Genomic DNA, 15,041 nt, shown 5'->3' with positions numbered 1-15,041 from the left:
CAATCAAAGTATTTGACATCTAATGAGTTAACTTTTTTAAGTCCGAGTAGGTATTATTAGATATTTTTACTTGGGGTGTGTACTTCTTTTCCCTGTATGAGTTGCCCAATCATAAGCAGGCAGCAACACAGAAAAAGAACACCCTCGACCATAGCTTAGTTCTTTTAGTGTATGAGATGTAAGGATATAGCTCTCATCTCCTGGTCTAACCTCCTGTATGATTAGAAAGTGCTGGGAGATTAGAGCACAAATGACCAACACCTTTCAGTTAAAGTTGATGTGGAGGGAGGGGCAGCACAGCTGATTTTAGTGGTCACATTACAAACCCTTCTATCAGATCAGATCTCTTCTTCTCATCCCTGGCAGAAGCAATATAGCTATAATACACAATGGTCTGGCAGGAGATGTGCGACTGTCTACAGACAGGGCCAGTGGCAGTGACAGCAGCCACACAGTATGGAATATGATGGGAAAGGCAAGGAGATGCCCATCTGTATAGGGCCAGCATTGGCATCCCTGGCAGCAGCAGCGGCAGGGCAGTATAGCTATAAAACACAATGGGCTGGCAGGAGATACGTGACTGTCTACAGGCAGGGGCAGTGGCAGCGACTGCAGCCACACAGTATGGAATATGATGGGAAAGGCAAGGAGATGCCCATCTGTATAGGGCCAGCATTGGCATCCCTGGCAGCAGCAGGGCCAGGGCAGTATAGCTATAAAACACAATGGGCTGGCAGGAGATACGTGACTGTCTACAGGCAGGGGCAGTGGCAGCAACAGCAGCCACACAGTATGGAATATGATGGGAAAGGCAAGGAGATGTCCAGCTGTATAGGGCCAGCATTGGTATCCCTGGCAGCTGCACAGTATATTTATAACGTGATGGACAGGCAGGCGATGCCTGGTTCTGTTAGGGGTTCGGCACTGGCAGCAGCAGAACAGTACAGAACACAATGGAAAGGGAGGCAGATGCTATGGCCTTCTCCATTTATGTAAAATAGACGCAGGCATTTTTTGCAGATTCATATCAGATTGAAAGTTGTTTGAATTCACTGGGTCCAGCGAATTTCCTAAAATTCAACACAAATTCAATTTGCATTTAATCAATTCGCTCATCTCTAAAATTAGTTATCACACACAAAACGGATATTGAATTGTAGGTTTTAATATAAAAAAATTCTGTTAATTTAGACACATTACAAGTTTGAACTGAAGGCAAAGTCTATCTGTGAAAACCACAAAGGCAGTTAGGAAATGAGAAAATGTAGAACTTGGTCAATTAGGATTTGAGGCTAGTATAGCAGAGAATAGTTGACTGGACCAATGTATCAGAGGATCCATCAATGAACCCGGCCACTGACCCAAATATGAGATTTTCATATAACATGGCCCTAAAAGTCTAGATGAAGACAATCATTTTGAGGTGACCTTGGAGTCAATCACTTGCCACTAGGGTCAATATCTGATGGCATAATTCACATAGAATCTCTCATATGTTATTGATTAAATGCATTAATAACAACAAAGACCACAATGGCCGTCTGTATAGATGGATTATGGGATCTAAGTGTCATTTGCTATGGTGGATTCATGGGAACTTCAGAGATATCCCGCTTCTAAAGGTCCACAGCCACCATCACCGCCACCGATGCAGTGACAGCATTACTATTCTTCATAAGACTCTACTCAGCAAACTTTAAAAGGCCCAATTTGTGCAGTCTGGCACTAGAAGCTACATTTACTTTCCAGTAAAGTAGAAGGAAATGCCCATTCCAGAACTTATATGGTCTTTATTGCGTTGCACTTACATCTATATCTGTATGGAGCACAGTATGTTTCAGTTTGCACCAGGACCTGGGATCTTCTCACTATGGCACCAAGTAATACAAAGCTATGCGACCAAATGTGGTTTCCATGGTGATTCTCAGAAAAAAAATCCAAATCACGTTCCAATTACTTTCACATTTTGAGCATAAATATAAGCCGATATATTGAGGATAAAGTTCAGTCATTAAGAAAGAATCTGGCACATAATAAAATGCACATTGAAAGTTGAAGGACAGTCATTAAAACATAGCTGTATATTTGTTCCATTTATGTCTAATATTAAATCCTCCTCTGATTCTTTGCATCCCATCCCTGGAGTATTTTGCATTAAACTGCAAAGGTATCTACCTAAGTTCCTTGGAACAGATGTGAAGCCATTAAGCTCAGTTTACTTCTTTGCAAGAAGGCACATGCACAGCTATGCTTCATTAAGTCCAGGAGGAATGGACTCTCCTGCAGGATCTTGGGCTACCTTCTATTCTCGCAAACAGGTCGGCCTTAGGAATTATTTACAAAGAGGGCAAATAGGACAAGCACCACCTTGGAGACCCCCAACATGTAGAATGAATTTTATCAATCAAAACAGTTTATTATGAAAGAGAACCCGACCAGTCCATCTCCTGGAACCCCGGGCAAACAGTCCATATTGCCAGGGACAGCTGACAGCCAACCAGATATTTACCTGCAGTGGCAGCTACAGAGGAACATTCAGATGAAAACCCACCCTCCATGTAATCCAAGGATGACTTCAGCTGGTCTTACAAGCCATCCCTCCATTTAGGATTATATAAGGTGGTCCCTATTTGATGGGATATGGAGCATTGCTTCTAGAAACAATAACTCTGTCCATTAGACAAGGCATTGCAGAGGGCACATGGAGTCCTATACGGATCCATACACTACTACAGTTATCAATTATCTGCACTGTAACATTTGAGGATGGAGAGATGCATATAGAGAAATGGCCCATTTTCTCATTTTCACTAGAAATTCCCATAAAGAGGCTATCCATGATTACAAAACCATAATCACTTTCTTCCAAACACAGTTCTACAATTATCCACAGGCTGTATGTTGCATTTCAAGTCAGCCCCATTTACTTTAATGAAAAGAATGTACATATGTTGTGCTTTTTCTTAGAAAGAAGTCTTGTTTTTCTAAAAAATCCTTAAAGATGACCTGTCATATGTTCAAAAAATTGAGTAACATATCCTGTATGAATACCTGCGCTTCCCTAATTCTGCCACCTTTTTCCTTTTTGTGCTACGTCGCTCCATTGCAGAGATATTCACATTTGTTTATTTGGGAGTGCAGTATGTGAAATCTCTGCTTAAAGTCCAACTGAGCAATTCTTCACAGTCTTCTCTGGGGTATGTGCTTTCACCCCTCTCTCCCAGACTCTGTCAATCGCAATCTGGTAGGATATGTGACTGCAATATCAGCTGCCTAGCTTTAATTGACCGGAGTCTGGGATGGAGGGGTGAAAGCGCATGATCCCAGAGAAGACTCTGAAGAAACGAATTATATAGAGCTCATGAATATGGAGGACTGCCTGGCAGCAGGTTTACCAGTTGTCATGCCTGAAGGTGGGGCACATGGTTCGTGGACCCACTGTGCCATGGGGTAGGGCTTATCCAGGAGGGGTGTGGCTAAGGAGCTACCTGCTTTTCACTGGAGCTCCTGATAGTGGAGTCAGATTTGAGCTGCAGGTGGCCGCCAGGTACCACTCCTAGGCAGTCCCCGAAACTGCAGCTGCTGACACCCGGGGTCAGGTTCGCCGACACGGATAAGGACTTAGAGTCACTGACAGACCGGATTCAGGCTCTGTTCAGACTACTCAAGTTCTGAGTGCTCTAACAGAATGGATACTGACAGTCACAGACAAGTCTGGATTTGAATACTGAAACAGGGTCAGACAGTACAGACTCAGGTTGCTCAGGCACCTCTCTAATGGGGAAAGTGCCTGTAATGCTAATGCCGGCACCTCTGCATGGGTCCCCTTCCGCCTCCATGCAGGGACGCTGACATACTCGCTGCCATGGCCGCACGGTCATCTCCCTGTCTCTGGCACATCTCCCTACTTCCTGCGCACTAACTTCCAGTGGTGCACCTAGTGCGCGTGCTCCCCTGCTCTTATAGAGGCAGCATGCGGACACTGTAAAAGCCCCCAGCCAATAGCTGGGAGGCATCTAGTATAAAAGGCACCCTCAGGCATCCTGTAATAGTAGTGTGTGTGCAACTGAAGGATGCCAGGTCCCTCGTTCTATTATCCTGTGTAGTGAGCCTGAACCTGAACCTCTGGCCCTTATGTGGCCATGGTTTGAACGTGAAACAGCACCTGGCGGTCCCTGTAGCCTGAAGCCGCACCGGTGGTACAGCGTCAGGTACGTGAAATCTCTCCATTCCCAAACACTGCCCGGTCCAGGATACCATTGAGGAAGGTTTTGATGAAAATCTTCTGGTTACAAACTCATACCAGGATAATATGGCTTTGAAATTTCTAGGTAGTTTTCATTTGGGTCCTCTCTATAGATTAAACGACTTGACACTCTTGGACCCCAATGTAATAGGACCTCCAGTGCCTTGTTTAACTTAAAGTACTGGTGTTTTTATGTACTACAGGGACCCCCTTAGGCACCAGGGGCTAAGGACAACTTCCATCACTGCACCCTATAGACACACACCTAACTGACCATGTAGATTGTAACATAAGTGATTAATTTGTTATCTAATCACCGGTCCTGCTTGAAAATACAAAAATAATCAGAGACGTGATGGGGGAATATGTACATGATGTGGTTTCTCCTCCTGTCATCTCTGATCATCTTTTATGAATGCATACTCATCAAATAATTTGCAAACATAAAGTAATAAGAAAAAGGATAAAGACGGATACTGCTTACTTACCAGTTTTCGCTGGCACCACTGGCAGAGCCCACACATTACAATAGTGATGCTCAGGCTGAGGGCGAGGACACCGGAGACTATAATTATCTCGCTGGTTGGAGCTCCTGAGAGAGAAAAGAAAGGGATAATGAAGGAATTGAGTTGAAATATACAGAAAGTATAAGAGACAAGATGGTAAATGGGGACCGAAAAAAAGCCGGAGAGAATGTCAGGAATTGTAACATCTTGTATTAAGGCAAATGAACGAAAAGCAGATAATGCAGGATGCAATTGGAAAAACAAACTATTTAACCTTGACATGATTCCCGGGATTGTGATGGTACCTGATCATTCGGCATGAATCCTTAGTCTGCATTGCCCGTCTATATTACTGCCATGAAAGAACAAGTATTCGATGGCTGATGCTGCTACTGGCCAATGATTAACGAAAGACAAAATATCAAGCAGGCGAAAAACTGAGCCCATGAACAGGTTAACAATCCATTTGTAACACCCTGTACCCCCTCTGCTTTCTGAATATTTATTAGACAAGGAACAGGGCAGACATATGGCCGAGTAACACAGTAGCCAGCTGGAGGCCTGTTAGTAAGCAAGAGGCGTGCGACACTACAGCCCCCCTCCGACACTACAGCCCCCCTCTGAGTATCTTCCTCTCTTTCTAATGTTGCATCTCTCATTTGTCTTCCTGCTCCTCTCACATATTGCTCTCCTTACTTCTCATCCTCCTGACCATCACTATTTCCCATGATTTCTACAAAACTTTTGGCTGAACTGTATAATAACAAATATAATATGACTGCAAAATGTCAGATCCTCGCGCCCAAAATGTTAAGCTTTTTTTCTGTTTCCCAAACTTTATTGATACATACAAGTGTTCAGTCTCATGTACCATTCAGAGGCTTGTTCTGCTTGTTTTGGTGCTTTTTTTTGAAATTGTAAACTATTTAAGTTTGTCCATGCTACGTTAATATTGTGGTTCTCCTAATGAAGAAGTGGGTTCAACTTCGAAACGCGTTGAGAATGAACCACATGGTTTAATCCCTTCATCACATCCTTCGGATTTCTTGAATCTGGCACAGCAGCGCAGACTACTACTCCAGCGTGGTTGGCACTGTTATAGAGGCACTGTGGCCGGCACTGTTATACAGGCACTGTGGCCAGCACTGTTATAGAGGCACTGTGCCCAGCACTGTTATAGAGGCACTGTGGCTGGCACTCCTATAGAGGCACTGTGGCCGGAACTTCTATGAAGGCAGTGTGGTCAGCACTGTTATACAGGCACTGTGGCTGGCACTGTTATAAAGGCACTGTGGCCGGCACTGTTATAGAAGCACTGTGGCCAGCACTATTATAGAGGCACTGTGGCCAGCACTGTTATAGAGGAACTGTGGCCGGCACTCCTATGGAGGCAGCGTGGCCGGTACTGTTATAGTGGCACTGTGGCTGGCACTCCTATGAAGGCAGTGTGGCCGGCACTGTTATACAGGCACTGTGGCCGGCACTCCTATGGAAGCAGTGTGGTCGGCACTGTTATAGAGGAACTGTCTCTTCCGACAAGCCTACAACCTGCAATAAACACCACTGCACGACCAGCTCTACCCTCACCTACTGTATCCTCACCCATCCCTTGTAGACTGTGAGCCCTCGCGGGCAGGGTCCTCGCTCCTCCTGTACCAGTCGCTGACTCGTTTTGTTAAGATTATGTAAATGCTTTTGTTATGTATATCCCTATCACATGTAAAGCGCCATGGAATAAATGGCGCTATAATAATAAATAATGATAATAATAATAAACTGTGGCCGGCTCTGCTATAAAGGCATGGTGGCCAGCTCTGTTATAGAGGAACTGTGTCCGGCACTGTTATAGAGGAACTGTGGCCTGCACTGTTATAGAGTAGTAGTGGGGAAGGAAGTAGCCTCCCTCTGGCACTAAAACGGTTAAAGAGAATGTTCCCGACAGTTACTGTAGATCTCTCTGGGCTGCAGTTAGGTCCAGTTAAGGGGTTAACTGGATAATCCAGGCCAGTAGAGGAAACAGGAACCCAGTGCTATGGTTGAGCATAGAATGTGAATAAGGCTTTGTTTCTAATATGTTTCCTTGTGGGCTGTAGTATTGGTAACCAGTTACAATATGCCACTGTCCCGAATGAGGATGACAGTTTAAGTTTGCCAATAGCATTGCAGGCATTTATGGCAATGAGGGAGTTACCTGTGTGTGAGGACAGCCCATAGAAGGTGTGCACTTTAGGTAATCTCTGGTTAGTTTCCAGAAGCAGGAAGTGACAGTTCAGTGAGAGATAGTACTTGGGACAGTACGGGCAGCCTCAATATAGTGGCTGCTAGGGCAGATGTGAGCCCCCTACCCAAGACAGTGGATCCACAAAAAGAAGAATCCCTCCACAAGAGTCCCCTTAGCTGGCCGGGGAAACACAAGAGAGTCATTGAGAACCTGTAGACACATTCTGTCTTCAGGCTGCAGAAGAAGTCAGGACTCAAACCTAAGATGTGGGGAGAACTAGGATCCGGATATACTGTCATTGGTGAGGAATATTCTCTATGGCTAGAGAATAGAGCAACTGAGATGCTCCACTTAAAGAAGGAACCAAGGCTGAAGTTGTGTCAAGTACCAGTGGGTGCATATTCCTATTCCCCAAGTAAAGTCCCAATTATTGTTATGAACCTCGCGTCCTCTGAGTTTATTGCTGCCCTAGTTCCCGAAGAGAAATGCCTGGAGACAGATGTGATCGGCTGGTCTGAAGTAAGTGGAAAGCACCACATACACTGCAGCACATCAGAGGGAGGACACATATTGTCGGTAGGGTGCCAGAGCGAGCAGGGGCCACAGCTCGCCCATGACTACCTCGCTGGGGCACCTTACACTGTGGCCAGCACTTCTATGGAGGTAGTGTGGTCAGCACTGTTATATAGGCACTGTGGCTGGCACTGTTATAAAGGCACTGTGGCCGGCACTTTTATAGAGGCACTGTGGCCAGCACTGTTATAGAGGCACTGTGGCCGGCACTCCTATGGAGGCACTGTGGCCGGCACTGTTATAGAGGCACTGTGGCCGGCATTCCTATGGAGGCTGTGTGGTCAGCACTGTTATAGAGGCAATGTGGCCGGCACTCCTGTGGAGGCAGTGTGGTCGGCACTGTTATAGAGGCACTATGGCCAGCACTCCTGTGGAGGCAGTGTGGTCAGCACTGTTATAGAGGCACTGTGGCCGGCTCTCTTATTGAGATACTGTTGTAGCTTTGCGAAGTAACATGTTGGTAAAGATCATGTAGGATTCTGCAGAGGATATATTCAGCACTAGGGCTCGTGCACACGATCAGTTTTCTCGAATGAGAGCTATCCGTTGTTTTCATAGACAGCACTCGCACCTATGATACTCTATGGGGGTCTGCACACGTACAATTTTTTCCTTGGATCAAGACTGAGTGGTCTGGGGGAAAAAATGGTGACATGTTCGATTGTGATCCGAAAGTCAGATCAAAATCAAAATCGACAATGCAAGTCTATGAGTCCATGAAAAAAATCTGACCGACATCTGAGTGCGTTCTGATTTTCATGGACTGACAGAATGGAGAAATGTTTTTTTTATCTCCACGTCTGAGAAAAACTGATGCCTCTTTGATCAAACTCTGGTCAGAATAATTGGACCGTCTTTCTCGGATGTAGAGAAATCGGTGGTGTAAACCTATCCCTTAGGTTACTATGTGCAGTTTGGAGCAGATAATTCACTGAGCCTGCTATTAATGTGAATGCAGACATGTAGGCATGAGCACACGTATCATGTATACATGCCTTGCTGCACTACACTGCATTATCCTGCGGTCCCTGGACAAGGGGATCATAAGAAAATGTTTAAACAATTAATGCTCAGTCATTTTTCAAGGTCCAATAGTATAATTACATTTCTATCTCACCTTGTACTCAGCTACTCCATGCTTCATCACACACTCGTCTCTCCAACTCTCCACTCGCATTATTACTGCCATCTCTTTTCTAACACTGCTCTCCATCTCTCCTCTCACTTTGCCATTTCCATCTCTTCTCTGCTCTGGTTTCAGACTGTTGTCTCCAGCTGTTCTTTCACACTCCTCTTTCCTCTCACTCGACTATTCATCTTTCATTTTAAATTCTTTTTTTACTCTCTTCTGTCACTCTGTTCTATCCTCCGACTTTCATGATATTTTATCTCCCCTCTGGTACTGTTCTAGATTCTCTCAATACACTTTTCTTCTCCCGTCTCATTTCTTTCCACCATGGAACACTCTGCACACTTCAACTTTTCTCTCTCTACTTTCCATTTCTTTTCCCTCTCTACTCTCCATTTCTGCTCTCATTGTCTCCTTTCCATCTCTCCTTTCTTTTGTCCGATAATCTCTCACTCTGCTCTTTTCATCTCTATTCTCACTCTGGGCTCTCCATAATCTCTTCTCCCATCTCCATCTTTCATCTCATTCTGCTCTTTCCTCTTACAGTTTTCTCACTCTGCTCTTTCCTCTTCCTTTCTTCTCTCCACCTCACTCTGCTCTTTCCTCTTTTTTTCTTCTCTCCACCTCGCTCTGCTCTTTCTTCTTCCTTTCTTCTCTCCACTTCACTCTACTCTTTCCTCTTTTCTTCTTTCTACCTCACTCTGCTCTTTCCTTTTCCTTTCTTCTCTCCACCTCTCACTCTGCTCTTTCCTCTTCTTTTCTTCTCTCCACCTCACTAAGCTCTTTCCTCTTCTTTTCTTCTCTCCACCTCACTCTGCTCTTTCCTTTTCCTTTCTTCTCTCCACCTCTCACTCTGCTCTTTCCTCTTCCTTTCTTCTCTCTACCTCTCACTCTGCTCTTTCCTCTTCTTTTCTTCTCTCCACCTCATTCTGCTTTTTCCTCTTCTTTTCTTCTCTCCACCTCACTCTGCTCTTTCCTCTTCCTTTCTTCTCTCTACCTCACTCTACTCTTTCCTCTTATTTTCTTCTTTCTACCTCACTCTACTCTTTCCTCTTCTTTCTACCTCACTCTGCTCTTTCCTCTTCCTTTCTTCTCCCCACCTCACTCTGTTCTTTCCTCTTCCTATTTTCTCTCCACCTGTCACTCTGTTCTTTCCTCTTCCTTTCTTCTCCCCACCTGTCACTCTGTTCTTTCCTCTTCCTTTCTTCTCTCCAACTGTCACTCTGTTCTTTCCTCTTCCTTTCATCTCTCCAACTGTCACTCTGTTCTTTTAATGATTTCTCACCCTGCTTTTCCTCCCCCTCTCCTCCTCCATCACGTTGTTTTATCCTCTCCCTCCCTTCTCTCCATCTTCCCTCCCACTCTGCTCATTCAGCGCTCTTCTCTCGCCTCTTCTCCCCGTTATCGCACCTCTCCCTCTGCTCTACCCATTTCTACTACTTTCTCTCTCCTTTCATCTCTTCTCTACAATTCCCCACTCACACTACTAACTCTTCTCTTGCCATTTCTCTTGCACTTAACCTCTTTTTCCAGTGTAAACCTGCTGCATTTTTGAAGAGGAAGACTATTTAGGAAACGTCAGCGTTTTTTTTGTCCTGAAGTGTGCTTTTTATATTTTTTGGTCATTTCCTGAGGTCCTGACTTTGAGGTTTTTGAGCGCCAGCATGTTTTTGAACATCTTCCAGTATTTCTGTAGTGTTTTTGCTACTAGCATTTTCCAGAAGTTATTATAACTCTACCAACAATGTAGAAACCACTAGTGTTTTTTTAAGCAAAAATGATTGCAAAATGCTCAAAAAACACCCGGCATCTTTTGGGTCTCTGTTGAACTCTTTCATTGACTTGTATAGTAAAGTATAGAGTGTCTTCGGAGCAGAAACCACCAAAAAAATAGGTCACTTATTTTAATCTTTTGACATCTTTGAAAACCTGAAGAAGTTAAAAGATGCTCAAAGGCCTGAACATATGAACAGTAAGTCGTTCTTACATAGAAATACATATGCTCATTCTTTTGAGTGTTTTCTGGGCATTATTTCAGGCATGATTCAGAACAGACATTGTGTGCACATACCCTTATCCTCCTCTGTCCATGATCTCTCCTCTCACTCTCTTCTCTCCATGATCTCTCATCACTCTCTGCTTTTGCCTCTTACCCTTGTTTTTCCATGATCTCTGCTCTAATTCTCTTCTTTATATCTCTCCTCTCACTTTTCTTTCTCACTAATCTCTCCTGTCAATCTTCTCTCTCCTTTTACTCCCCTCTCTTTATCTCTCCTTTCACTCTGCTGCCTCCATCTCTTCCCTGCGCTGCTCTCTGCCCACCTGACACTCTCCTGCTGCACAACTCTAATTTTCCATTCCTTCTTCTGGTTGACATATTGCCCTGCTCTTTCACCCTAGTCTTTTTTATAATAAAATATTTATTAACCACCTCTATACGGTACGGAGCTGTGCGCTTTGGAGAATGGATATACACAAGCACTGTAACTTCCTGGCAGAACCGTACAAAATCAAAGCACTTTCCCCCGTTCCATCACGCTCCTGCTCTCCATGCTTTGCACCTCTTCCCTCTCCCCACCAAGTATTGTCTTCAGTCACACAGTGATCTCGCACCTCCACTCCTCTCTTGTATTGCAATCTTTCCCCTTCTCCTCCTTCTAACATGTTTATGATGCCTCTCCTCCCACTCCTCCTCCACTGTCTCCTCTATTAATCAATCATTGTCTTCTTAAGCTTAGCTTTATACACTATGATATATAAATTGCTCCTCATTCTATAGAACAACATCTCATGCCATAAACTTGATAGAAAGCAAGGTATATTCTTAAAAGCATGTCATTAAAATTATTCTTTTGTAACAGTGTTAAACAAGAGGCCAGTGATCCAAGACCGCAAACGAGACGGCAGCATTTATCAGCTAAGTGCATTTTATGCCTGTAAATATTTTATTGATACATTGTTATAATATATTTATCATATTTCCACAACACTTAAATATTGCAAATGTTCTGCTTTAAACAATTAAAAAGCAAAAAACAACCCTTCTTTTTAGTCCAAAGTGAAGGCCCCTACTTCACCCATAACTGGACCCCACTGACCCAGAGATTTATGTGGGTGTTTAAGCATGTGTGCACATTAAGGGTCAGATCAGCGGCTGTCACGACCTGCCAGGGAATAGCTATCTGTTTGGGCAATGACCAGGAGCCATCGACCCAGCCCTCTGATTACTACAGTGGTGTGAAAAAGTGTTTGCCCCCTTCCTGGTTTCTTATTCTTTTGCATGTTTTTCACACTTAAATGTTTCAGATCACAAAACAAATGTAAATATTAGACAAAGATAACACAAGTAATCACAAAATGCAGTTTTTAAATGAAGTTCTTTATTATTAAGTGAAAAAGAAATCCAAACCCACAGGGCCCTGTGTGAAAAAGTGATTGCCCATCCCTCACCCATTAAAATAAAAATTAACTGTGGTTTATCACTAGTGTTGAGCATTCCGATACTGAAATATCGGGTATCGGCCGATATTCGCGGTATCGGAATTCCGATACTTAATTCCGATACTATTGCAATATCGTATACCGGAATCGGAAGTTCCCATAATGCAATGAGACATTTTCATTTTATTCAGCCAATGAGGATCCTAAGAAGTGTGGGCACATCCTGTTAGGCATGTAGGCATCTTAACTAATGGCATGGCTGTGATTGGCTGCTGAAATGATGTCATGATGCACTATAAAAGCCACCGCCGCCATTTTGAGCTCACTCTGCTGTGAATTCAGTTAGGGATAGGACGCTGTTGTTCTGAGGGACAGTTTTAGCTACCTATTTGCTCTATACTGCTTTACCCAAGCTACTTTCTAAATCACTGTGCCTTGCAGTGCTAGTGCACAGTTCCCTGTGCTGTTCACCGCTATCTGCAAGGTCTGTGTGTGTGAGTGCAGCTCACCCTGTAGTGTGTGCTTCAGCCAAGTCTGGTTGTAGTGCACTCAGTGTGTGTCACTGCCTCATACATTGTCCTTTTTTGCCAATTCATAATTTTTCCTGATATCTCCTATTAGTGTGGTGGTTCCATCTGTATTCAGCTAAATTGGTTCCAAACACACTATATAGGAGTAGATAGAGAAATTTTTTTCCGTCTTGCAGCACTAGTGCACAGTGCTCTGCATCTGTACTGTTCACCGCTGTCTGCAAGGTCTGGTGTGTGAGTGCAGCTCACCCTGTAGTGTGTGCTTCAACCCCGTCTGGTTGTAGTGCACTCAGTGTGTGTCACTGCCTCATACATTGTCCTTTATTGCCAATTCATAATTTTTCCTGATATCTCCTATTAGTGTGGTGGTTCCATCTGTATTCAGCTAAATTGGTTCCAAACACACTATATAGGAGTAGATAGAGAAATTTTTTTCCGTCTTGCAGCACTAGTGCACAGTGCTCTGCATCTGTACTGTTCACCGCTGTCTGCAAAGTCTGGTGTGTGAGTGCAGCTCACCCTGTAGTGTGTGCTTCAACCCCGTCTGGTTGTAGTGCACTCAGTGTGTGTCACTGCCTCATACATTGTCCTTTATTGCCAATTCATAATTTTTCCTGATATCTCCTATTAGTGTGGTGGTTCCATCTGTATTCAGCTAAATTGGTTCCAAACACACTATATAGGAGTAGATAGAGAATTTTTTTTCCGTCTTGCAGCACTAGTGCACAGTGCTCTGCATCTGTACTGTTCACCGCTGTCTGCAAGGTCTGGTGTGTGAGTGCAGCTCACCCTGTAGTGTGTGCTTCAACCCCGTCTGGTTGTAGTGCACTCAGTGTGTGTCACTGCCTCATACATTGTCCTTTATTGCCAATTCATAATTTTTCCTGATATCTCCTATTAGTGTGGTGGTTCCATCCATATTCAGCTAAATTGATTCCAAACACACTATATAGGAGTAGATAGAGGAGCCTTTCTGCAGCATTGGGCCCTGCAGCCCCAGCCAGATTAGTATTAGCCTATTTTTTGCAGCCTCATCTATTGCATTGTAGGTTACCTTCCTACATTGTAATAGCTACAAAAAGTTTGTGATACTATCGTTATTACATCTTTAGGCACATCCAGTGTCTTTTTGTGACAAAAAAAACCTAAATAAAGTTCACCAAACACTCCACTTTACAGTTGTGTAGGCCACATTAGCTCATATTAAAGTCTAGTCCACACTTTATAAAATTAGTGTTTCTTATACCTGTTAGCAGCTGTTCAGGAATAAGCACACTAAGCCCTTAGTACTTTTCTGCCTATCTTTATCAGTCTACCAAGATGAAGAAGGCAGGGAGTAAGGCATGTGGTCGTGGTCGTGGGCGTGGGCGTGGAGTTTCTGCAGGGAGAGGACGTGAGGATTCTGTGCCTGCAGGGAGAGGACGTGGGGATTCTGTGCCTGCTGCGGGCACCAGTGACTCAGCATCCCCCAGTTTTACCAGGGAACAGTCCTTTATGCGCAGCTTTGTAGGAGCTAGCCGTACCCCACTGCTGCGCGAGGACCAAATTGAAGCCGTTGTCGGATGGATGGCAGCTAACGCATCGACTTCAATTAGTTCCAGATCCTCTCAGGTCCTGAGCACTGAAGAGCACCCATCTGTCTCTTCACCACCTGCCAAATTGCCCAGGCAGTCAGAGAGCCCTGGACAGGAGCCATCTCTACTTCTGTTCTCTGAATCTCTTGGCTTGGAAAGAGGGGGCCAGCCAAGCAGAATTCGAGAATTTGAAGAAGAGGTAGTATGCAGTGATGCGCAACCGTTTTGTCTCTCTGAATCTGAAGAGGCGGGTGGGCCAGTGCCTATGGTCAGCAGCACACCTCAGTACGCATCTGATGATGAGACTCAGGTGCCACTTTCTGGTGCGTACTGTGCTGTCGAGACTACCCAGGAGAAGCAGTTGTTTGAAGAGGGTGGTGTAGATGATGAGGTCCTTGACCCATCATGGCGTGAGGGACAGGAAGGTGGTGGGAGCAGCTCTGAGGAAGAGATTCCCCGAACGGCCCAAAAAGGAGGGAGAGGGAGGGGGCAGACTTGGTTGCCTGTAGCCTCCACTTCGGCACCCATTAGGAGCATGGCTCTTCCAAAATCCAAAGCGGGCGCTCCCAAGACTTGCAGTGCCTGGTCCTTTTTTGACACAGTTGCAGATGACATTTGCTTTGTCAAATGCAAGCTGTGTAATCAGAAGGTGAAAAGAGGGAAAAGTGTCAGCAACCTCAATACCACAAATATGTGGAAACATGTGCGGACCAAGCACGTGGTGGAGTTACACAAACACACTGAAGACCTAGGCCAACCTACAGCGCCACCTACCACCTCTTCAGCTCGTGTTGTAGCCTCTTCCTCCAGCTCACACACAG

At 44.6% G+C, this 15,041-nt stretch overlaps 1 protein-coding gene across 5 annotated transcripts in view; it reads right to left on the bottom strand.

Moving 5' to 3' along the window:
- Positions 1–15,041, bottom strand: part of SYT7 (synaptotagmin 7) — a 752,204-nt gene that overhangs the window by 421,043 nt on the left and 316,120 nt on the right. For all 5 annotated transcript variants that reach the window (XM_073657964.1, XM_073657965.1, XM_073657966.1 and 2 more), the window contains one exon: positions 4,735–4,838. In XM_073657964.1, the coding sequence (XP_073514065.1) occupies positions 4,735–4,838 (104 nt within the window). The remainder of the gene's footprint in view (positions 1–4,734; positions 4,839–15,041) is intronic.

Source organism: Phyllobates terribilis, unplaced genomic scaffold (assembly GCF_046119375.1).
Source record: "Phyllobates terribilis strain yellow unplaced genomic scaffold, ASM4611937v1 Scaffold_13__5_contigs__length_258822181, whole genome shotgun sequence".
NCBI lineage: Eukaryota > Metazoa > Chordata > Amphibia > Anura > Dendrobatidae > Phyllobates > Phyllobates terribilis.
Note: the sequence above shows the minus strand (reverse complement) of the source record. Positions and strands in the feature narration are given on the sequence as shown.